General features: G+C 36.9%; 1 protein-coding gene across 6 annotated transcripts in view; it reads right to left on the bottom strand.

The window, feature by feature from the left end:
• Positions 1-23,760, bottom strand: part of WDR7 (WD repeat domain 7) — a 276,957-nt gene that overhangs the window by 99,333 nt on the left and 153,864 nt on the right. Inside the window, exon 23 of one of the 6 annotated variants that reach the window (XM_032470553.1) lies at positions 17,336-17,662. The exons of the other annotated variants lie outside the window; for them this stretch is intronic. Within the exon in view, the coding sequence (XP_032326444.1) occupies positions 17,583-17,662 (80 nt within the window). The 3' untranslated portion in view covers positions 17,336-17,582. Of the gene's footprint in view, positions 1-17,335; positions 17,663-23,760 lie in introns of those variants that run through there. 6 annotated transcript variants of the gene reach the window in all.

Here is a 23,760-nt window from a genome sequence, read left to right as displayed (position 1 = left end):
TTATGTCATTACAATGAGTGCAAAATGAATTAATAATGATTGGCCACTTATTTCAAAGTGTAACCGAGTGAATGAAGCCTTCTCCCACTTGCTAATGTCCATCAAAGAAGAAGGATGCAGAGTGCCATCGAGAATTCTACTCCTTTGCTTTATACAGGTACTTAATTTGGTCAAAAATAATTCCAGTGCAGTGTGCATTATTATGGTTAAGGAATAATTAATAAACACTTCTATAATGAGATGCTTTTGTATTAATGCAGTTATGAAAACTGTTTTTAAACTTTTTACATCCTGTATTGCACAAAAACTGTCATCATTCCATTTAATAACGAGCATAAAATAACTCAAATTAGGAAGTTAGTTTAACAAAGGTATTTTAAAACTCATTAATCTACTACCAGCTTGGTCAAAAATGTCCTAATTCAAAGAAATTAGCTGTTTCTTGCCCTATAATCAGAAGAGTATAAATCCAATGTTTCTTGACTGAAAGTATATTTTTTTCGGTTCTATTGAGTTTTAAATTAACTAAGTTGTATCATACAGTAAAATTTAATCTCATTTTGCTTTTGGTATTTCATGTGTTTTGGATGGCAGACTAAAGTAAGTCTCACCTTCTCATAAACAAAAGGAGATTTCTCATTGCCCACTGTCCTTCTCTGCCTACGGAAGGTAAAAAGTGCTGATTGACAATCTTAGAGTCAGAAATAAAGAAGTAAAGTAATAGAAGTAGATGTTTATGATGTCAAAGAAGTAAACAACAAAGCCGTGGATCTCTGTGATCTGTAATTAAATGATCCAAATACTTCTATGTCCTGCTCCCAAAAGGTGTATAGTTGTTGAATGGCATGAATGGTGGGGGGCTGGGAGGGTGTAGGGTGTGAAGCAAGAGAACACCAGGCTTAAGTTCTAGCTCAGCATCCAACAGCGGAGTGATGCTTTCATTCACTCAGTATCTCCTGGTGCCTGCTGCGGACCAAGCTCTGTTCCAGGCGCAGGTCAACCAAGTCTGTGCTCTCACAAAGCTCACATTCCAATTGGGATATAACAGCCAAATGAACAAACAGACGTGTCGAGTAGTAAGTGACAGAGAGGGAAGGGCTCTGCAAAAGGTGACTGCTGAGCAAAGACCTGAGAGCAGGGAAAGAGAGGCATGCGGGCACCTGTGGGAGAAGCAGTCTAGGCTGAGGACCTGCACAAAAGGCTGAGAGGCAGGAGCCAGCCTGGGACATCTCAGGGATGGCACAAGGTCCAGTGTGGCTGGATGGCAGTGAACGGGGGGAGGGTGGGGGCACACGAGGTCAGAGAGGCAGCTGTGGGCTGGACCACGCGGGGCCTTTTCAACACGGGGTGTGATTCTAAGTGTCACAAGAAACTCGTGGAAGTTGCGTGGAGTAGAGTGATGATCTGCTGTCAACTAGAAAGTGGCTGGGTGCTGTGCACAGAGTAGATCATGGGTTTGAGGTGGGGGGAGTGACATTGAGGGAGGCTATCTGGGAGGTTCTAATGATGGTTCTGGCAAGAGATAATGATGGCTTGGACTAAAGCAGTAATGATGGAGTAGTGAGAGCTGTGTGAATTGTGGATTACAAAAAAGTTTCTTTAAAGATCGAGCAGACAGAATTCACTTGAGGATTGGATGTGGACACAAGACAGAAAGAGAAGAAATAAAACTGATTCCAAGAATCTGGGCACGAACAACTTGGTGAAGAGTGGAGACATTTACTGAAATGAGTCAGAACAGGAGAGAGGAGGTTTTTGTTTGTTTTTGAAATGAGAGCAATCATCCAAATTTCAGGGTTGGCCATTTCAAGGTTGAGATACCCACTCAGTATCTGAAGGTAGGTTTCAGATAAGCCTTTGGATGTATGAGTCGAGACTGGTGTAGAAACCAGGGATAGAATTAAAAATTTGGAAATCACCCGTGTACAGACAGCACTGAAGCCACAGGACTGGGTGTGCTACCCAGGGAATGAGTGTAGGAAGAGGAGAACTTTCACAGGCTGGGAAGAGGAGCACGATGAAGACTGGATGCCAGCGGCTAAAGAGGAAAGAGAAACAGGAGAGGAGAGTGTCACAGATGCGAAGTGAAGAAAGTCTCAACATATCAGGAGATAGAGACAAGGCCTGAGAGTTGCTTGTTGGGTCTGACCACGTGTAAGTCACTGGTTACCTTACCGAAAAGGTTTCAGGAGAATCAAAGGCAGAAAAACCTGATTGAAGCAGATTCCGGAAGGAATCGTAGCTAAGAAAGCAGGGAAGGTAAACAGAGTCAGAGTATTTAGTATAGATTGTAAAGTTACCCAGATTAAAGTGTCTTAATTTCCTGGGACAGTGATTTCTCATGACTAACGGTAAGAATTTGGTGTCCGTGTAACGCTCTATAGGTACAGAATGACGCAGGAAACTGGAGTTTCTCTGGCTTACGCAACACGGATTTCTCCCCATGCTCTTTGCATAGCTTGCATCTGCCTTCTTGAGGCCTGGTCACCTCCAGGAGCCAGCCAATCAGAGGGAGCCTCCGGCCTTCAAGGCAGAGATGGGCCTTTCCAAAGAGGAAACTCCCCAGCGCTGCAGCTCCGCTCACGTCTGACCAGGAGTTTATCTTAACCCTCTCTGGTCAGCTGTGCACCACGAAGCATCCTGTGATAGGGACTTGCCAAGTGTATTACAGGCTTCTGAAGGTGCTGGCATGCCTCTCCAAAGTAACCGACTTCCTGCTCGATCAAAGTCTCATGCTCAGTTATCTTACCCATTTGCACTACTACAGGGCTTGTAGAAGTTAATCATTTTTTAAAAAATACATAAAATGAAAACAATGACATTCTCTGAGAAATACTATTAATGCTAACCAAAAGTATAGCCAAAAAACTGAAATGTTTCATGATAACTTCATGATTTCCTCCTCTTTTGAAATAATTCACACTGGCTAATTAAGTAAGTTAGCCATCATTACAACATAAATCTCAAAGTAATTTTATTGGTTAGTCGAGTGGAGATTAAAATCATATGAAAAATGACTTGATCTCTTTTCTAATAATCACAGTGAAACATTCAAGAGATCAAGGGGCTGCTGAACGTTAACCCTTTACAGATACACAAAGAGTAGAATGAGATGCCCTTATAGACACCAAATATTAAGTAAGCTGTGACATGGAGACTAGAGTAACCACAGAAGATGTAAAGTCAGAATTGTTCTACGCAAGCAAATGGATAAATACCAACATTCTCAATACAGGCACTCTAAATGTTTCCCTTCTACACATTTATTTTATTGAAGTTGAGTAAGGGAGAAAAAAAAAAGATGAGCAAACAAAAGTCACTCTGCTGCCCGTTTCTCAGTCTGGACATCTTTGTTTAAGCTTTGACTTGGCTTAAATGAACGAATTAATATTGACAAAAACATCAACTAAGCTAATGAGTTGTTAGTTAAGGCAATAAACATGTCACATTAGAGTCAGCGCAGCAAAGAGGTAATTAGCCCTGGAAAAGCCCTGCTGATTGGAGCTGTTGAGATCCTCTGCTCTTAACCTTTGAGTCCATTATCTAACCCAGGAGTAGCGGCTGTGTTAATGGGAACTTGCCAGTAAATAGCAGCCTTGCCGGAGCAGCTAAGCCGGCATTCAGAATCCTGGGATGAAAGGGTGCTGGTGGGTTTACAAGAGAGCCAGTCAACAAAGCTCCATGAAAACCCGAAACGGAGCTCTTCTGGGAATAGATGTTAATGTCAAACAAAGAGAGAGGACAACAAATACATTTCCCAAAGAAACTTGGGGTGACACATATTTTTCAATGAAAGGATACACAGAAATATACCAAGTAACATACAATGTAATAAAGGAGAAGTCATTCCAGTCACAAAATCTCTCTGCTACAAATAAGGATGCTATGAACGATCCTTTCAAGCTAAAGCGTAATATACTGCAAAACAATGAATTCCTGAACTATCTGAGCCATGAAGCAACCAGAATCACACCTAAAGATCATAGATAATAATTTATATTCATTTAAACAGAAAAGAAACATACTGGTGCTATTATACTCCTGAAAAACATGTTGACATGAGTAATTACACATTATCCTTCAAAGCAGCTTCCTCTATACATTTTTTTTTAAACTTATTAATTTTACTGATTTGGCTTTAGGACAATCAAAACTAGCATTTTCAAAGACTACTTGAAAAAAAAAACAAGATGCTTACAGAAAAATCAGAAATAGCAGGAGGTACAGCATATATGAATAAAACTCCCATTTTCTAGATTAGCGGATCATTCCTGAAATAAAGCACAAGACCATACTGGCGAGTACAATCTGAATTTGCATAATCTTCATATTGGCTTCAAAAAATTGATCAAACATAGCCTAAGTTTTGACATTGCTTCTAGTATTACAAATGGGTATAGATACATTAATTGATACACCTATCTTATGTGTATGGATTATCTGATACTACATTATCAGGAAATATTTTTTTCCTTTGGAAACTTGTCAGGGGGGAGGTTGAGCTCTAAAGGAAACACATCATACATTCAAGATAATACTACAGTGCCATTCGTTTTGTGTGTGTTAATGATTTTATGCTATTTCCGCTTACAACAGAAGAAAATGTTCCTGATTCTAATTTTGTTATTATAGAAGTTTGATGAAAGAGATGAGTAGGTACGCAGTTCCTTGCTGCTCCCACCACGAGTATGTGCGGGGTGCATCTGGGTGTTAGAGGAGAGAGATGGGACGTTTACTATACAGTAAATCAATACATGCTATCCTTTTGCAGGCTGAGTAATTTCGAAAGGACTGGAGGCAATTAGCTGCCTCATTCCGTATTGGCTACTGTATGGTTTTGATTTTTTTTTTTTAATTTTCCCTCAAATGTAGCTTCTTTTTAATAAATTTGCAAAACAGCTGTATGTGGCTTAATCTTCATTAGTTAATTCTTTTTTATAGTCAAATATAGATTGAAAGGCACTATCAATCAGACTTTATTTTCAGTAAAAGATGAAAGAAGTAACGCTGTAAATCAAAGTAAGAAATACATTTTTCTGTTATTCTACTGAGGCTGGCAGCTAGGTACAACCTGAAAAAATATTCCACAGTATTTATTTCTGATATTATACACAGTACATCTAAGAATGTCCAAATACTTCTAAATTGTCTAGGAGCAATCAAGAAAAATAAACAAGGTCAAAATATTTTTAAGACCTCACATCCATATAAGGATCTAATTTGATATAATTATATAACAATTTTACATCCATACCATATATCCTGGAATAATAGTGCTCAATCTGTGTATCCCAACTTACTTGAAGAATATGACATATTACCAAACCATGTCTTCCTACGGCAGGAAGTGGGTATCAAAATTGAGGGGGAGCAGACTTTACCATGAATGTAATTTGAAAAAGTCTCCCAGGCGATTCAGGTCTGTTCCCCCTCTCCACACCTTGCCCCTGCTTCCTTCTGGAAGCAATGGGGGATGGAGCAGATCTGGATTCTAATCCCAACTCTGCATCTGATAACAGTTTGGGGTTAGGTAGCTTAGCTGGGTATGAGTTTCCTCATCTAATGAGATAAAATGAGATGGGGAGAGACCTATTTCTTAAGTTGACAGTGGTATGAAATTATACATCATGCACCAGGCCTGACCCAGGGGAGCCTCTGAATATACTCCTCTTCCTCCATCTCCTTGCGTGTAATTACACAGAAAGTGCTCCTTAATTATCTTCTCCAATCACAGGTATTTACCTGTATATTATACCAAGACTTCAAAAAGAGATTTTTAATAGAGGAAAACTACTAGGACTCCAGTCCTTTGAAAAATGTATTTTTAAAAAAGTAAAGAAAAAATATATTTTAAAAAGCATTCTATCAAGTGGTAAGACAAACCAGTAACATAAATGAAGGAAGGAAAGGAAAAGGAGGAGGAAGCGGAAGCTCGACTCTCTGACTTCCTGCGAGCTGGCAGGTGTCGTGCCGGTGCTTTACGTGTGGTATTCAATTCTGAAAACAACCCAGTGAGGAATATGATTAGTTCCAATTTGCAAGATGAGAAAAACTGCTTGTCACAAAACTTAAAGAACGTATTCTAGGTCATCTTCATACTAATGCCAGAATAAGGCTTACCCGACTTGAAATCCTCTGTTCTGTCCACTATGTGTAATACTTATTTAAAAGTAATGGGCTGTGTCATAATCCAGATGTAAGATGACATCTGCAAAGGGATCTTATGTTAAATATCGCAAATGAAATACATCATGTTGTTTTCCTCCTGGTAATCCCAGGAACCGTAAATTGGGCTCGTGACAATTGAGTGAAGGGCGGAATCATTTTAACAGGTATGAAAAGTGGAGCCTGGCTGGGGAGCGCCTTGAGATTGCCAGAGTTGTTTATCTGAATGATTTACATACATTAGCACCTTACAGGAAGACAGAGAAAAGCAAACAAATATTATACACTGGTTTTCCAATCTTCCCCGTTAACTCTGGCCTAGTTAACTAAGCTAGCAATGCTATTTTTCTTCCTCTCAAAATCTGTAGAGGGTGAATTAAATGTGAAAGCAAGATCAATTCTGTTCTGAGACAGTAAATGAGCTTAAGATCAGACCTGTTTCAGGTTATGGAGAGAATCTAATTATGCCAACTTAAATGTATGTTTATAAAACTGTATTACAGAGGCAGGAAAAAGAGAAGATACCCACCCACCCCCCGACAGGCAAACCTCATGGCTACTGATACGGTAAAAAAAAATTTTTTTTTTGGTCCCATATACCACACCGTCCACATACATAGCAAAAACCATAGAGCAAAATACCTTTGTGCATCATGTTTTTATCCAAGGCAAGAGCTAGGATGATGTAACCTTCTCACAATGATAGATCAGAAAACGGAGGCTTAGAGAAGTTATGTGGCTTTCTCTAAATTAAACAGCAAGTTTTACGGCAGGTCTAGAAGTCAAAGTTCTAGCCTCAAAACTGCATTCTCTCTACGGGAACACAAAGCTTCCACAATAAAGAAAGTTCAAAAGTATCATCATCATAACTGTTTTGACCATAACCATATTCCAGTGCTTGGCGCACTGTCTGGCACTGAGAAGCATTAAAAATATTTTTGGAGTGAGTGAATGGACCGGACTCACACTTCACTGTCACATTTCTACGATTTTTCAAGGTCTTGGGTAAGTCTCACTTTACTAATTAGCAAGGAAGGCTTTGCTGGTCACTCCGATTATTTTGCCCCCGAATTTCTGAAGCCCATCTTGTTTATACCATTCAAAGATATACAGACTTAGAAAGCTCAGAAATAGAAGAAACTTTAAAGATGGTCTGGCCTCGAGGTTTCTAATCCTGGTTGATATTTTGAATCACCTGACAAGTGAAGTAAAAAGGCAATAAAAATAACAGCAGCGAATTGAAACAGATTGCATGTCTTGACTTATAAGTTCTTAGGGGGCAAATACTTGTACCTCTATAATCCATTAGAATAAAAGTGGTTAGGAACAAAATAAAATCCTTAACAGCTTTAAAAATTATCTATAATCAAAAGGGAATTAATACAATGTAGAAGTTTCTCACCTGTTTTAGATAATTAGGCTTAGATTTTAGGCTTAATTTTAACTTTTAGTCTTTTTTTTTTCATCAAAGTTCTGCCTTTATATACTCTCTGAGCCATGCTTCTCCTTCAGTATCTGTGAGGCTATTTATCTGCTTCCTTATTCTGCTTGCAAATATCTTCATGTCAATTTTCTGCCTTCAGAATATGTGCTCTAAGAGCTACTTCAACCTGCTCCATGCTTTCCAATCCTCTCACTGTTCTATAAATCAATATAAAAATTTTAAACATTTTTTAGTTCATCTAGAGATGACCGTAACACAAAGGTTCTGGCATTTTGAAGGAAGAAGCTAAAGAAAAGGCTATTTGAAAGTGAAGTTTCCTCAGTAAGATAATACATTCAAACATGAACTTTCATATAGTCATGTAATAATAATAATTGAGAGAAAAAGATTCTGAGTACTAGATTACTCCTTTCTGTCAGGAATGAACCATTTTACTTATCTTGGTTTCCACAGGTGGAAGGCAAGAATAACTGCCAAACTCTACTTTCCATGTGGGTATGTTTTGTAAAACATGATAATGCTCCATCTAAAATCATCTGAGTATCTAGGGATGGCTATGAAAAACATGTCATTGCCCCCAAAGTGAGGCTAATGTTGTTAGCAAGTTTGGAAGTGATTATGTGCAAAACACTTCTAATGAATACTTTCAGTACTAGCTGAGGCTTTGAAAAGTAACACTGCATTAAAAATTAGTCTTTATATTTTCATATTCAAGATAAAAGAGTTCAATTAATTTATCAACCCATTAAATTATAAACACTGAGTTAGCTGTACTTTCAATGCAAAGTTGTGAATCATTACTAGGGGCTTCTCTGGATGGCTCACTGTAAGTTAAATATGTTGTGAACCATGGCATAGTTTAATCAGAGTAGGCCCCAATCAAAATGTTTAAATAAATTCATATCTGGATAACTGGAAAAAGTGACTGCTTATCACCAGTGAGAAGGCACTGGGGTCAGCCTTGGTCCATAGCACTTTTCTTGAGGTTGGTTGAACAATCTGAAATCCAACTTCCATTAATAATGTGAAAACAAAATCTGTCAACTGGTCACTGTTTTACTAATGAATGCTCACTATTTGGCTCAAGTTTCAAAAGAATAAATACATCTTACCAAAAGAGTGAAGATTATTAAAAATAACATCAAACTCATTACCATTTCATTCATAGAACTGAAAGACCTCAGTGACTCATTTTTAGAAAATATCAGGGAATAAAAGTAGATCAATAGAAAATATAAAACCTTGAATGTGGGTGGATGAGGAACTTCCTGGTATCTTCGTAGGCAAGGCTGTCATTAAGTCTAAAACAAACCCATTGCCGCCAAGGGGCGAGCACCTTGATACTTACAAGTTAAAAAGGCAACAAAGAGTTTATTAAAAATCTCTGTGCTAGATATGTCAGGAAGGCAACCACATAAGCAAATGAGAAGTACCTTATCTGCAAGGATTTACGTAATCCTAGGCCTAAAACTCATTGTTCAGAGAGTAAAACAACTGTTGACCAAAATATTCTGGCAACACAGTGATGAAGATCACACCTCCCTTCTGCCGCACAGACTGTCATAAATCACTCATTAGTTTTACTTTCCTAGACATCATTTCTGTCTCTGTCTCTCATCAATGTCTAATAACAAGTTGTTGTTAATTTGGATTCTGGCTTATCTAATTTACTCTAATGACATGGCACTCCTCTCTATCATGGCAGAGTTGATACTTTGCTGTTAGGTTGAACCATACAAAATTGCCAATATTTGACCACCTCTAACTTTCAAGAATGACAGTTCATGAGAAACAGATAATGCTTGACATTTCCTTGTCCCTACTAGCACTACACCAGCAACACAGGCATTTATTTAAAGAGAACAGGGCTTCCATCTCTGTGCACCCGGGTGACTCTGTACACACAAGATTTAAGGGAGGCACTAAATATGAAAGACAGCAACTTTTCAATCTTTTATATCCACTGAAAAAGCATATTGTATAATTATACATACATGTCTTATATAAATATCCATAAAGGCAAACTCTGTTTTGCAGTTACCAAAATTAACTTGATTGATAACCTATAGGTTCAGCATAATGACTTCTGGGCAATGAAAACAGCTTGAATGACGTACTGTGTATAACCACAGAATATTGCTGTACTTCAGGAGCTGGCACATCAATATTTTAGGACTTGTGCTCCTGCCCAGAACTCTCCTCTTCCCAGAAGCAGAGTGGCCTGTTCTGCTCCAGCCAGCGGCCTTAGGAAGCTCTGGGAGGTCACAGAACTGACAGTGGAGACATTCGGAGCAGACTGCTCTGTAATGTGATGGCCAGTCAGACAAAGAATTTTAAATGAGCTCTGTCTTAATACATTACCTTCTCTTGGCCTGAAATTCTTTTCTCATGCTTAAAAGTCCAGAGAATCCTCCACCTGCCAGTAGTGTTCCCCCTTTAAACCATTCAACATGAAAGCACCAGTAAATCCTCTGCTTGCCATTTTTATTCTTTCTTAACTCCCAGAACGCTGTCCAGTGAAATGACAACTATGGCTAAAATGGATGGCACTGCACCATTTTACAACGCATAATGGAACTGGACTGCTTTTCTATTTTGGAGAAAATACATTGTAATGTCCACTGGGACCGAGGATAAGAGATTATAGGAACCATTACTTCAGTCTGATAAAGTAGCTAGGAGCAAGCTCAGAAATCCATAGCAATTAAAAGGCAAATAAAAGTTAAATATAGAATTTGTACATCTATTGTACATTATAATCAGAGATCTGATCTTGTTAACAAATCATTAATTATTCCTTATCACTAACATCCCTGGGAAGTAGTAGGTAAGCTGATGGGACATTACTAGGCCATTGAAATGCAAATCTGGGGGCAACAGTTGCCAAGCATCATTTATTTCTCTGTAAATGGAAAATGGGGTTAGTTGTGCTTACCACACCCAGGCAGAGTTCAGTTTTCTGAGGCCTGGTCTAGTTCTGTTTCAGACTTACTCCTTTCAGTGACCACCCTGCCTAGAGCAGCCGTGACAAGGGTACTTCTCAGGAAGAAGACACACAGTGGAGAACAATTTCTTGGTCAGTCTCTCAAAACTTATAAAATAATACAATAATAACTCACCTAAAGATATATGTTTATGGAAAACAGAATTAGCTCATTATGGAGCACCAAGCAGAGAATGAAATTCTAGTTATTTGAAAGTTCTGATTTATGATATCTTAGAATAATAACAATCCATCCTTCCTTCTTGACCTGTTATCAGCCTATAGTATCTCAGCTCCACATCCACAGTCCTTCCCCTCTCCTGCCCACTCTGTAATCCCGGAGCTAGACTCTGTGAACATCCCCTTTGCCAGCTGGCAGATTGTTAAGCTTTGCCAATAGAGGTTCGACAGAGTGATCCTGCAAGGGAAAGACGCCCCCGCTCCCACCCTGACCCCAGCAGCTCTGGCCTGTCCAACCCTCAGAAAGTGGCAGACTGCTCCTGGAGACCAGCTTGGACCAGCCGGTGCACTCCAACAGCAGTGGTCTGCTTCAGAGGAGCCCACATTCCTCCAGGAACCTGAGGACCAGCTCCAAGCTGCCAGCACTCTCAGGAAACAGCGGGCCACTTGTGCCCACGCCCTCTGGCAAATTTCTTCACCACCCACAGGTGGGGTATCTCCCTAGTAGCCACAATGGAGGAAGGTCTCTCCAGGTCTTTAGTTCCTTTATTACCGATTTTACCCCACCCTAGACGAGGTGAGAGCTGACATGTCGCACGTGCTCCTGGACCCCTAAGAGCCTCTTATACCTCCTTTAATAAACACTTTCTACTAACAGGCAATCCTTTATAATTTTCCTGTTCTGATAACTGATGTGGTTTCTGTCTCCTGACTAATACATCTCCCTTCTTTTCCATCTCCCTTCGAGAATTATCAGGAACCAACATCACATTGTCCCAAAGCAGCTGCTTCTACTGCCATGCAGCTTTTCTAGGCTTCAGGAAGATTCCACTTCCTTTCTTCACATAATCTTGAAGTAGCACATTTCAGACACTATGAGAGTTCTCCAGTGTCCAGCCCAATTTAATCTATGAAGGACAAGATGAAATTTCTGATAACAGTAAAAATACACCCAAATGACTAAATCAAAATGCTATTCACAAAACTAAATAATGCTTACTTTTAATATATGTTCAGTAAGTTCAATTCAGAGATCATTTACTCATGACATTAATCCTATTTGCCTAAAGGAGTTTTGGGGGCAAAAATCAGATACACCATTTAGGGACACACACACACTTGCCATTCAAAACCTAAAGCACATACTAAATTCTCACAGATTATTTCTTAAAATACTTGTTTATCAGTGTGTCAACACCTTTTCAATGGAAATGAAACACTCATTTATTCTTAAATGTTATATGATGATCAGAAATTGTTAACACAGAAAGCATTTACTACACATTGGGTATGATTCAAGATCAGTTTCCAACTTGCACAATTTAGAATGACACTTTTAACAGTAAAATACAAAACTGAAGTGAATAAATGAGAGGCATGTAGTCCTGGGACCTAATTTTCATGGGCAGCTTCCCTTAGTGTAGGCTCAAGGAATGTAACAATTAATTGTATAGGCATGAACAGAAGAAAAACTGAAAATATAAAACAAAAGATGCTTTAAAATTTTCAGAAATTTAGGGCAATGCCCTAGAATCACATTATTGTAGCTCTAATATAAGACCTTAAAAAAGATTTTCTTCTTTTTTTCGTATGACTAGCAATAAACAAAATTCAGAGTATGGAGATATACTTTCTGTCAACTTAACTGCATGTAATAACCCAGGGAAAAACACATCTAGTTAAACATTGGCTGGTAAGTAAGAAGCATTGGGAATTAATAAACACGGAATAAAAATCATGTGAAAAAATGTGCTTTTTCTTCCAAAACCTACCTATTAATACAATGATATATGCTAAGAATCACTAATTATTATGCTATTATTTTTAAATCTATGAATAAAACTGTTCTAAACTTTCTATGCATGGATGTATAACACACTTGGAAACTGGGGAGGGAGGGATATTGGGGATGGAAGCCCTAGAAAAATTGTGATTTCCAATTCTGAACATTCTCAGCTACTTGAAAATATGGTATTGCTTATATATTATAAAATACAAATCTATCTTTATAGTACCACTTAGGAAAAACTGCCTTTTAAAATCTTTTTACTTTGAAATAATTTAGGCTTATAGAAGAGTTACATAAATAGGAAGGGGAATTCACGCATATCCTTTACTCTGCTTTCTCTGATGCCAACAATGTATATAACCTGTATGACTATCCAAACTAGGGAAGTAACATTGGTGAACCTTTGCTGTATAAACTACAGACTTGATTGGAATTTTCCAAGGTCCTTTTCCTGTTTCAGTACTTACTCCAGGATCTCACACTGTATTTACTTGTTGTGTCTCTTTAGTCTCCTTCAGTCTGTGGTAGATAATTCCATTTGTTTAACCTTGCTTTTCATGACTTGGACACTTCTGACAAATACAGGTCAGTCATTTAGTAGAATGTCTCTCAGCCTGATGATTTTTCACAATTCGATTAAGGCTATGCATTTGGGGCTCGAATACCACAAAAGTGATGCTGTGTCCTTCTTAGTGTATCATATCAGGGGGAGAATGATGTCTTATTACTGACAGTGTTCACCTTGATCACTTGGTCACAGTAACTAATTACAATGGAGAATGCCAACTTCCCTTTGTAGTTGATCAATGTCTTGGGAGGAGATCCTTCAAGGCTGTATGAATAGACTGATTTCAGCATTCACCAGTGGATTCTGTCTGTGACAATTAATACTGTTGTCTTTGCCCAGTGGAGATTTTGTATTTCCCTCATTCTTTCTATATTTATTAACTAAAAGTCTTCTGTAAGAGCTGCCCTTTGTCCTTAATTGATTGATTTAGATTAGCATGGACTCATGGGCATTTATTTTGTTCTCTGGGTTATAATTCCACAAAATACATCATTTATTTTGTTGCTCACATTAGTCCAGTTTGGCTATTAGATGCACTTGCAGGTTAGCTCCCATGTCCGTATGACATGCGTGACCCCATCCCTTTTAAACCCTTCCTTTTTTTTCTTCTTCTTTTTGACATCACAGATGTTTCAGGTTCATCTTGTACTTAACCTGCCCTAGTCCCAGAACCAACCACTTTTCCAAGGGGTCCTGGCTTCTTTTGTTAAGAGAATGGTATTTAGAAATCAATATCTGAGCTCTGGGTATGAGCACAGCTATTGGTGTGTTACTGCTCCTAAACCCTTCGGTGGCCAGAGCTAGGAAATATATGCATGCATAAGAACCAACATATACATACAGAGCTATATTTATTTCTGTAGCTATCTGCATGCACAACAAAAACCTTGAGTTCACACTGCTAGCTCAAGATTCATGCTAGCATTTTCACTTTCCTCATTTGTAATGATGAGAGTTACCTTGGTCACTGTTATTTTGAACTGTTGAATACACGCTACTTACTACAAAATTAAATGAAAATGCACACACTTATATACCTCTTTTTTTTTTGTTCAACAACATAAAGGTAAAGACTGGAGGTTTGACTACATAAAAATTATAAACGCCTCTACTACAAAGAACCAAAATATACAAATAGACTACTAAAAACTGACCACAGAATATTGCTGAGAGGAATTAAAGAAGATCTAAACAGTGCAATATACCACATTCACAGATTGGAAGGCTCAGTATTGCTAAGATGTCAATTTTCCCCAAATTCAACTACAGATTCAAGGTAATTCCAATCAAAACTCCAGCAGGCTTTAAAAAAAAAAACAAAAAAACTGGCATGGAGATTCCAAAATGTTATCAAGCAACAAATGACCTAGAATTAGCCAAAGAAATTTTACAGCAGAAGAATGAAGTTGGAAGACTTCTACTTAATTTCAGAACTTAATTTAAAAAGCTGAAGTCATCAAGACAGTATGGTATTAGTCAACAGACATAATAGATTAATGTTAGAGAAGAGTGTAGAAATAGACCCAAACATCTAGGCTCAAATGATTTTCAGAAAAAGCAACTTAATAGGAGCAAAAGAGAAAAATGTTTTCACCAAATGTTGCTAGAATGGAATTTCTGTGTATTTACGTGTGTGTGTGTGTGTGTGTGTGTGTGTATATATATATATGTTTTAAAAATTAATCCTTACCTCACATCATACTCAAAAATTAATTCAAACCACAGCATAAGGCTAAACACAAAAGCTAAAACCCCCAGAAAAAAAACATTGGGGTAAAAAAGACCTTAGAGACCTTGGGGTAGGCAAATATTTCTTAGAATATAAAGAGCATGACCTATAAAACAAAACAACTGACAATCTGTATTTCATTGAAACCAGAGAACTGTGTTTTCTGAAACACATTGTTAAGGCAGTCAAAAGGCACTCCACAGAATGGAAGAAAATATTCACATCACACATGGAAAGGTTTCTCTAGACAAAGCAAAAATAAGAGTACAGTCCCAGGACAGCACGCCCAGTAGCCTTCCAAAGTGCTTCAACCAATTTATACTCTACAGTAAGTGTAAAAGAGCTCTAGCTGCTCCTAAGCCTTGCCAAAATTTGATGTCAGACTTTAAGCTTTCAGTTTGGTAGATGAGAAATGATAGTTCATTTGGCTTTTAAACTGCATTTCCCTTATAATAAGGTTTATTATTTTTCATAGGTTTATTAGCCATTCTCATTTCCTTTGGTGAAGTACTTTATCAATCTTTACCCATTTTTCTGCTCTGCATTTTTTCTAAGTTATATATACAAATACATATATATGTATAAATATATGTATGTGGGTGTGTTTGACAATCTTTTGTCAGTTCCCTGTGTTATAAACTCCTTTGCCTTCTTTGTGGCTTTACTTTTCACTTTTAAAAAACTATTGCTGATTACAAGTTTGTCATTTTAATGTGGTTGGATCTACCCATCTTCTTTATTATTCGGTTGGCTTTCTGTCAGCCATTTACAGAACTGTTCCCCATTCCAAGGTCATGTTTTCCTACATCATATTTTTAAAGTATTATGATGTTAGCTTTCATATTAAGTCTTTCAATCCACATAGAATTGATTTTTTTGGCTATGATGGGCATGAGGGATCCAATTTCATTATTCTTCCTTATAGATAGCCAATGGTAAATAGACTATTATTTAAAATTCTATCCCTTATTTCACTGATCTACAACACTAGGTCTATAAAGCATCAGATTCCTACATATATACAGATCCATTTCTGTGCTGTGTATTCTGTTCCGTATAGGTATGTTGGTCTGTTCACCAAAGTAACACTGTATTAATTACCATACATTTATAATAACTTTTGATATAAGCAAGGGAAATCCGTCCACTTTGTTCTTCTTCTTTAGAAATGTCATGGCTTTTCTTAGCCCACTGTTCTTTCATATAAATTTGAGAATCAACTTGTCAAGTTCAATAAGAAAAAACAGTAACAAAGACCCTATTGGTATTTTATTTGGAATGGTACTGAATTTTTAAAAACTGACATTCTTATGATACTGGTATCCATGTGATACTAGGTATCCATACTTTTATGATAGCAATCCATAAAAGTATATATCTCCCTATTTATTTAGGTCTTTTAAAACTCTTTCAATAAGATTTAAAATTTTTCCATAAAAGTCTTACATATTCTTTGTTAAGCCAATGCCTAGATATTTTATTTTTTTCAGTACTGCGTAGGTTGATTTTTTTTTTTAATAATTACATATTTCAAGGGGTTATAATTAGGATTACATAATATTTGTAAAGTGCCTAAAATAGTGACTGGTATATTGTTAACACTATATATGCTTACTGAATAAAGCACATCACGTATTCCACTTTATCTCTGGTGTGTTGATTTTATAATAATCTTGACTAGCTATTAAAAAATGATGTTCAGATTTTTAGTGTTTGTTTAGGATTTATATGTTAGTTTGGGAACAACTGAGATATTTACTACATGGAATTATCTTATCCATCCAAGAACTGCATGCCTTTTTATTTATTCAAATATTACTTTTTTCCCCTCAGTGACATATTACAGTTTCTTCCATATTTAAAAAAGATTCTTCCATATTTCTTAAGTTTATTCTTAGCTATAGGACTTCTTTGGTTGACATAATTATTGAGATTTTTAAAATATTTTTAAAATATGAGCATCTATTTATCATTTCATTTTAATTATAAGAATACCCACTCACTGTAAAAAAAATTCATTTTAAACAAACAAGTGCTTCTAGTCAATTTTTCCTAACCCCTAATTCCTTTAATTATTGAGTAAGTTGAGTATTTTTTGGCATCTTCATTCTTTCCATAGCAAAATGACTGCCTGTAGTCTTGTATTATTTTTTCCCCCACTAAACTGGGTTGTCTGTCTTTTACTTTCTGGTTTTTAGGGTCTTGTCTAGTTTGAAGAGTCTTTTAGGAAATGATAATTCTCTACATTTTCTATTTTGTTCAGTATTATATAGAAGAGCTACTGATTTTTTGAGTATTTGTCTGACTGATTAGACATCTGGATATCCTTGAATGATTTGACCTACCTTAGGGTTTAAATGCATCACCACCATGACTACCGTGTTTAAAACTTCACTATAAAGGGATAAGGGTAGAAGCTGGAAGGCTTGGCAGTTATCCTGGTGAGAAATGAACGTTTCCAACCAGGGTGACATAGTAAAAGTGGTAAGTAGCTGAATTTTGGATATATTTTGAAGGTAGAGCCAGTAAGATTTCCTGAAGGATTAGAAGTTGTCTGAGAGAGAAAGGAATTAGGTGTGAACCTGAAAGAAAGAATAATCATGAACTGAGATGGGGAAGCCAAAAGTAGAGCAGGTTTGGGTGGGAAAATCAAGAATTTTGATTATCATTGAGTTTTTGAAGGATGTATAATTTCTAGTTTTCAGGGTTTTTTTTTTTAAGAGCCTAACCCTGTTTTTGGTAGTTTCTCTTTGCGGATACAATGCCATGCCAACCTTTAACTTCTAAAAACACAAAAGTCAGTGCTGCTGCACTTAAAGGAGTGTTATGAGCCCAGGCAGCCACTGAGCCATCTCCGTGGAGCCCTACGACTCTACAGAACATAATTTGAAAACCAAAGGTATAAGGAAGGAGCTCTACATTTATTGATTTCATACAAGCGTCCGGGTCCTCTAGCGGACTTGGGCTCTGGGAGTCCCCAGTTGAACTGGGCAGCACCAAGTTCACCAGCACTTACTGTATGATCACGAAAGCCAGGGTATAAAGCAATCTAATAGTCTTAGGCTCCCTACCACTCAACAGTGTCTCAGAAATTGTGTTTTCTAAGGACATGGCAGGGAATCTACAAACAAGTGTACAAAATATTTCTGTTCACTTCTTACCGAAAGGCTTTCTAAGCGAACGATCAAAAGTTCTGCAGCTTCTGAAAAGGTTAAGCTAGATGTTCTCCTTTGTCCCTTTTGGACATAAAGTTGTTTGAACTTACAGAATTAAACCTGCTAATTACAGTGACCCCAGAGGACACATACATTAGGACATACAGCTGTGAAGGAACCATTCTGCAGAGCAGTCAGAAAACTTTAGACCAAGGTAATTTAAATACTAGAAATAAGAAAGTCCTATGCGGAAAAAAAGAAAAAAAAAAAAAGGTTGGGGGGGAGGTTTGCCACTGGCAATGCAATGCTAAAACCTGTCACTGAATCTGCATCTTAGTCAAGGTAACTAGATATACATTAGATGGTTGGCAGAGACTTATAACCAATGCTGCATTACATTCTAAACCAAAAAAATTGGTATAATGCCTTTGTGCTACATTCCTATAAGGATACAGATCTCTAAGTACCATAGGTGCTATATTTAGCTACTGAAGTATTTTTAACAAAGTTAACCTCAAAGCTCTTTTTATATTAAATGGCAGGAGAGGACCACTAACAAATGTTCTGAATAAGGTACAGGAGGGAAGAGCCAGAAAATAAATAGTTTTGGCTTTGTCGGCCATGCAATGTCTACAGCAGCCAGTCAGCCCTGCAGCTGCAGCGTGAACAAGACAGTACGAACACAAGTTGGAGAGGCTGTGCTCCAATAAAATTTTATTTGGAAAAATGGGCAGGGGACCAGGTTTGATCCACTGCTACAGCTTGCTGGTCTGCAGCTGGCAGTACAACTATATCAGCATTAACATGAGTCCACAAAGCTGGACATGTGTAAGGAATGAGTTTTGTAGAAATAACTGTAGCCTGGTAAGCTGACATGAGCTACCCACAAGGAGGGGTAGCAGAAAAATACTTTAAAGATGCTCAGCTGCAAATACGGCATAGAAGCGGAGCACTGGAACCTGTAACAGCAAACAGAACAAAAGGTCCAGAGCAATGGAAATACGGTAGGCGAGTTCAAGTGGCAGCCATAAACATTAGCACTCCATAGTTAGAATAATAATAAATCACATGAATAATTTCCTAGAACCATGTAATTTTAGATGGAAGTGGCCTTAGAAATAACCTTGTCCAACGTACTTGTTTTATGGAAGAGGAACCTAAAACCCATAGTGTAGAATTAACAGAAAGAATTGCAAACTTAAAGTATTTTTGGAGCACAAGGATGGGATTACATCACCAAACAGGCTCTGTAATGCAAGTGTCAGATCTCAGTTAAAGACAATAAAGCTGTTATACAACATAAATTATTTATAAGTAAAAACAAAAGAGTAGTGAAATTTTCCATTTAATCTCAGCTGTGTATTGATGTGGTTAAAATGAGAAACAAGGTAGTAAATATGTAGAAATTCAGCCAAATAAATAACATACAAATATACAAGAATACAAATAAATAATCACAAAAATACTTACTGTTTTATTTCAACACATGTGTAATAATGTGGCCAAAGAGAAGTGTATTTTTACATAAATCCCCTGGGAATGAAGGTGATTTACCACAAACAATGGGAGTATGTATTACAGAAAACTGCATTTTGGGCTTTAGGGGAAAAAACTGTATCTAGTTTGAAATCCTACTTTATAAGACCGCTAACCTTAGGGAAGTTAACCTAACTTTTAAGAGTCTCAGTTCACTCATATATAAAATGTTGATAGTAATACCCACCTTATAAGATTCCTAGGAAGAGTTTTATAAGGAGCATATACGCATATAAATCCCCTAACACACAGCATACTTCCTCTCTTTACAAACATTTCTGAAAACGATAATGATAACTGACACCAACTAACACATCCTTTCAAAGCACTTTACATTCACTAATTTACTTATTCCTCACAATCCTCACTCGGTGAGGTAAATTATACAATAATAATTCCCATTTTTGAGTTAAAGAAACTGAGGCAAAAGCATTTAAGGCCACACAGCTACTGAGCAGTGATTTGAGATCCAAACCCAAGCAACCCAGAATAATGAAATCCCAATAAAAGGGCCGAACTACCTACAGAATTAGTGCTGAGGATAATATAAATGTCATTTATTCACTATGATTAGTTCCCATTATCTCTTCTATTTTCAAATATAAAGACAATTACAATTTGTGCATTAAGGTAGTTTAGTGACCAGAACTACCAATAGAAAACTCAATTTAAAACAACTATAAAGGATTCCAAATTCTACTGGGTTTCTCAACTCTGGCTACAGATAAAAATTACATATGAAAATAACACAGATGCCCAAACTCCACCCTTGACTTTCTGAATAGGAACTCCAGAGTAAGGCTCAAGACACATGCATTTTTTAAAAAACACTCGATATGATTTTGGTGCATAGCCAGAGTGAAGGATTACTGTTCTGAACACAGAAGAGGTGATGGCAACGCAAGTCAAGTAGCATCTGGAACCAGGATGCCTTTCGAAGGTAAAATTACAAAGGAGAAGGGGCAGCATAGAACACGGGATGCTGACTTAGTACAGTGGGAAGAATGAATGAGGTGGACAGTGGAGAAAGAAGCCAGACAGGGAGGCAGGTTCACTTCCAAGTGCCAGGCAGGCCAGGTTAGAAAGACAAGGGAAAGCAAACAGAAATGCAACCTCCATGGCCACAGCAGCAGGTCAGCAACACGATCTGACCGCTTGTTTGTGACCAGTGAGAATTTCCATTATTGAGGTCATTGCTCAGCCCTGCCAATGGCATGATGCTTTCCTCATCATCATTGCTGATTATTTTTTTTCATAGTTTGCCACCACCACTAGTTTTGTTATTAACCACAATTCAGTGACTTTGTCCTAATCTTGTTGATAAAACATTTGAGATTTGGCTTAACTTTCTTAAGATGGAGGAAATGGGAAGGTGAAGATAAAGGAGAATTTCCTGGGATGCTTTCCATTTCACTTTAGAAACAGAGACTAATTAGACCAAAAGGGGTTTTACAGACAGAATAGTTCCTGTCCTTTAGTTTAATACAAGAGGAAAATGCAACCAAGAGGGTTATTTTGTTCCTGAGGATACAAGGTAACAGAGCAGCCTGGTCTAAGCCTCTTACTCTCCAGGGTCCTTCAGCTTTGTCTTCAATATGTAATTTCAACATTTTACTAACGTGTAACTCCCACAAAAGATTCCTATATATGCAAATATATGTCTTTGCTGTACACCTGAAACTAATGTTGTAAATAGCTACATTTTAATACAAAATAAAATTTTAAAATGTATAAGCATATAATATATTATAAAACTATGTATGACTTCTGAATTAGGCATCAGTGGCTCTCTTCCTACCTGCCCCCCCCATCAATATGGATAATTGGAATTTGACTACGTTATAAGTTTTCACAGAATGGCTTTATGAGGAAGGTTAGAACTCTAGCAATTAAAGTTCATCAAATATTGTATCTTAATGGGCTTATCTCAGAGTGAAGATAATAACTATTATCTCATTCAATAGCAAGCCATAAAGACTAAATATTTGACGGTAGCAATACATTTCAATTGCCACATAAATAAATAACATAGCTATACAGATAGCAACTTCTAGCAGGTTAACATTACACAGAACTACATAGAAAACAAACGGTTACCAAAGGGGAAAGTGGAGCAGAGGGTGGAAGATGGGGGGAGTGGAGAGGAGGGATAAATTAAGAGATAAATAAATTTGGGATTAGCATATATACACCACTATATATAAAATAAAGATCTACTGTATAGCACAGGGAACTATATTAAATATCTTATAATAACCTATAATGAAAAATAATCTGAAAAAGAATATACGTGTGTATGTGTGTATGTCTGTATACTGAATTACTTTGCTGTACACCTGAAACTAACACAACATTGTAAATTATACTTCAATTTAAAAAAGGCAATTAAGAAAAAAAGCTTTCGGAAAAAAATTACACTGAATTGACTGAGAAGAGCCCAAGCAAGACACTGGAACATTTAGACATCTCAAGAGAACAAGATTTAAACTGATAAACATAAATTTAATCAATACATCCAAATTCTTAAAAATCCCTATGGTAAGGAAATCTACTACCAAGGAATCTAAGACCTTTGAGGAAAAAAGAGGGTAATGGAATGGAAGCTAAAAGCAAACCCATGATTATCTTCAAAACATTTTAAAATTATTAAAATATGACAACCATAATAAAAGAGAAAAATATCAAAGACACTTTATACATTTTGAACTTGTTCCATAGGTAGTATATCATTCATTTTTATATATGATTTCTGATTGCTATAAATCTCTCAGAATCTGTCTTTTGTTAAGAAATAGTTATAAATATTATTGCTAAAAAATATTACTTTCTGCTCTTTCCATATCTACATTCTTTATCCAAAATGCTCAAAGAACAAACTTGGTTCTAAAAGGCTTTACTAAGACCCTTTGATTCTTTTATCAATTCCCAAGGCATCTTTGAAACACTTCACTTCTATTTCTGTTCTATCATAGCTTTTTAAAAATTGCTTCTTTTTGCCTAACTCATTTCCCCTTTTTCTAATTACAGTAGTTAACAATTTGCAGATGAAACCATAACAATCAAAAGTAAAGGCATACAGAAGCAAATTCAGGAATACGAGAATTTTGTATAAAGATAAATCGTGGTTAGAAAATGGATGATAACAGTCTTAGTCTGGATAACTACATTACTGTGGTGTAAACTCATCTGCCTAGTAACCAGCCAATGGCTTGAGTGGAATCAGTAAGCAATTCATTAATGTATGATATTCTTATATTTGTACACAGATACTTATATTAAGCAATGTGAAAATTCCAGAGAAACAACATTTAAGTTTACTTTTCTTGCAGGAAAATATAAAATACTGTTGAGATATGATATGAACATGTTGGACTAAATTAGCAGTCCTCAAAACAAATAACCCTTTCAGATGGGAACATCTTATGACTTTTCAAGGAATACGTAGTTTTACAAGCACGCATAGTTTTAAGACACAGTTAGTTCAAAGGAATTGATATTCGGATGCTAAATATGCAAATGAACACTTCTCTAAAACTGGGAGGGTAGACATTTTCTCTCTTCAAGGAAAATAATTAAGGATGGAAGATTTCTGACTTTTAAAGGAAAGTCTGTCTTGAATTTTTCTTTAATGGATGATGATGATGGATATGGCAAATTATGTTATGGCAAACATTCTATCGAATATATTAAAAAGAATGAATAATAGTTTTATTTTTAAATGTCAATATTTATAGTATCCTCAAAATTACATCTTTCACAATCATTTAAACTTACTGTTAGAAAGTTTCAGCTGTTAACATAAACATGTGCAAAGGATTAGACATTTCTTGATATTCATTAAGAGAGATGGCGAGCAAAAAAATTTGAAAGCCACCAGACTAAATCATGTCAAGCTTTCATTAACCTCTAATATTGTAATGTCAAGACTCTAAATAAGGAGCTATACATATAATTATGTCCTAGGCTGTCTAGAGTGACACAGAAAGGTTGGGCCTAATTAAAAAGCCCTTGGTAGAGTGGGTGAGATTTGAGCAGGATTTTATGAATGGAAAACAGGGAACTTGAAAAACCTGAGAAAAGATGAAGAGGCCTTTGCAGGAGAGGGGAAGAGATGTGCTGGGGGTGAGGGGTGGGGAAACGGGAAGGGGATGGGTTTTCAGCTCCCAAGAAGCTTGAGTCAAATTCAGATTTTACCACTCTTTGGCTGAGCC

The sequence above is a fragment of the Camelus ferus genome, chromosome 30 (assembly GCF_009834535.1).
Source record: "Camelus ferus isolate YT-003-E chromosome 30, BCGSAC_Cfer_1.0, whole genome shotgun sequence".
NCBI classification, from domain to species: domain Eukaryota; kingdom Metazoa; phylum Chordata; class Mammalia; order Artiodactyla; family Camelidae; genus Camelus; species Camelus ferus.
The sequence above is the reverse complement of the archived record's forward strand: the minus strand, read 5'-3'. Positions and strand labels throughout refer to the sequence as shown.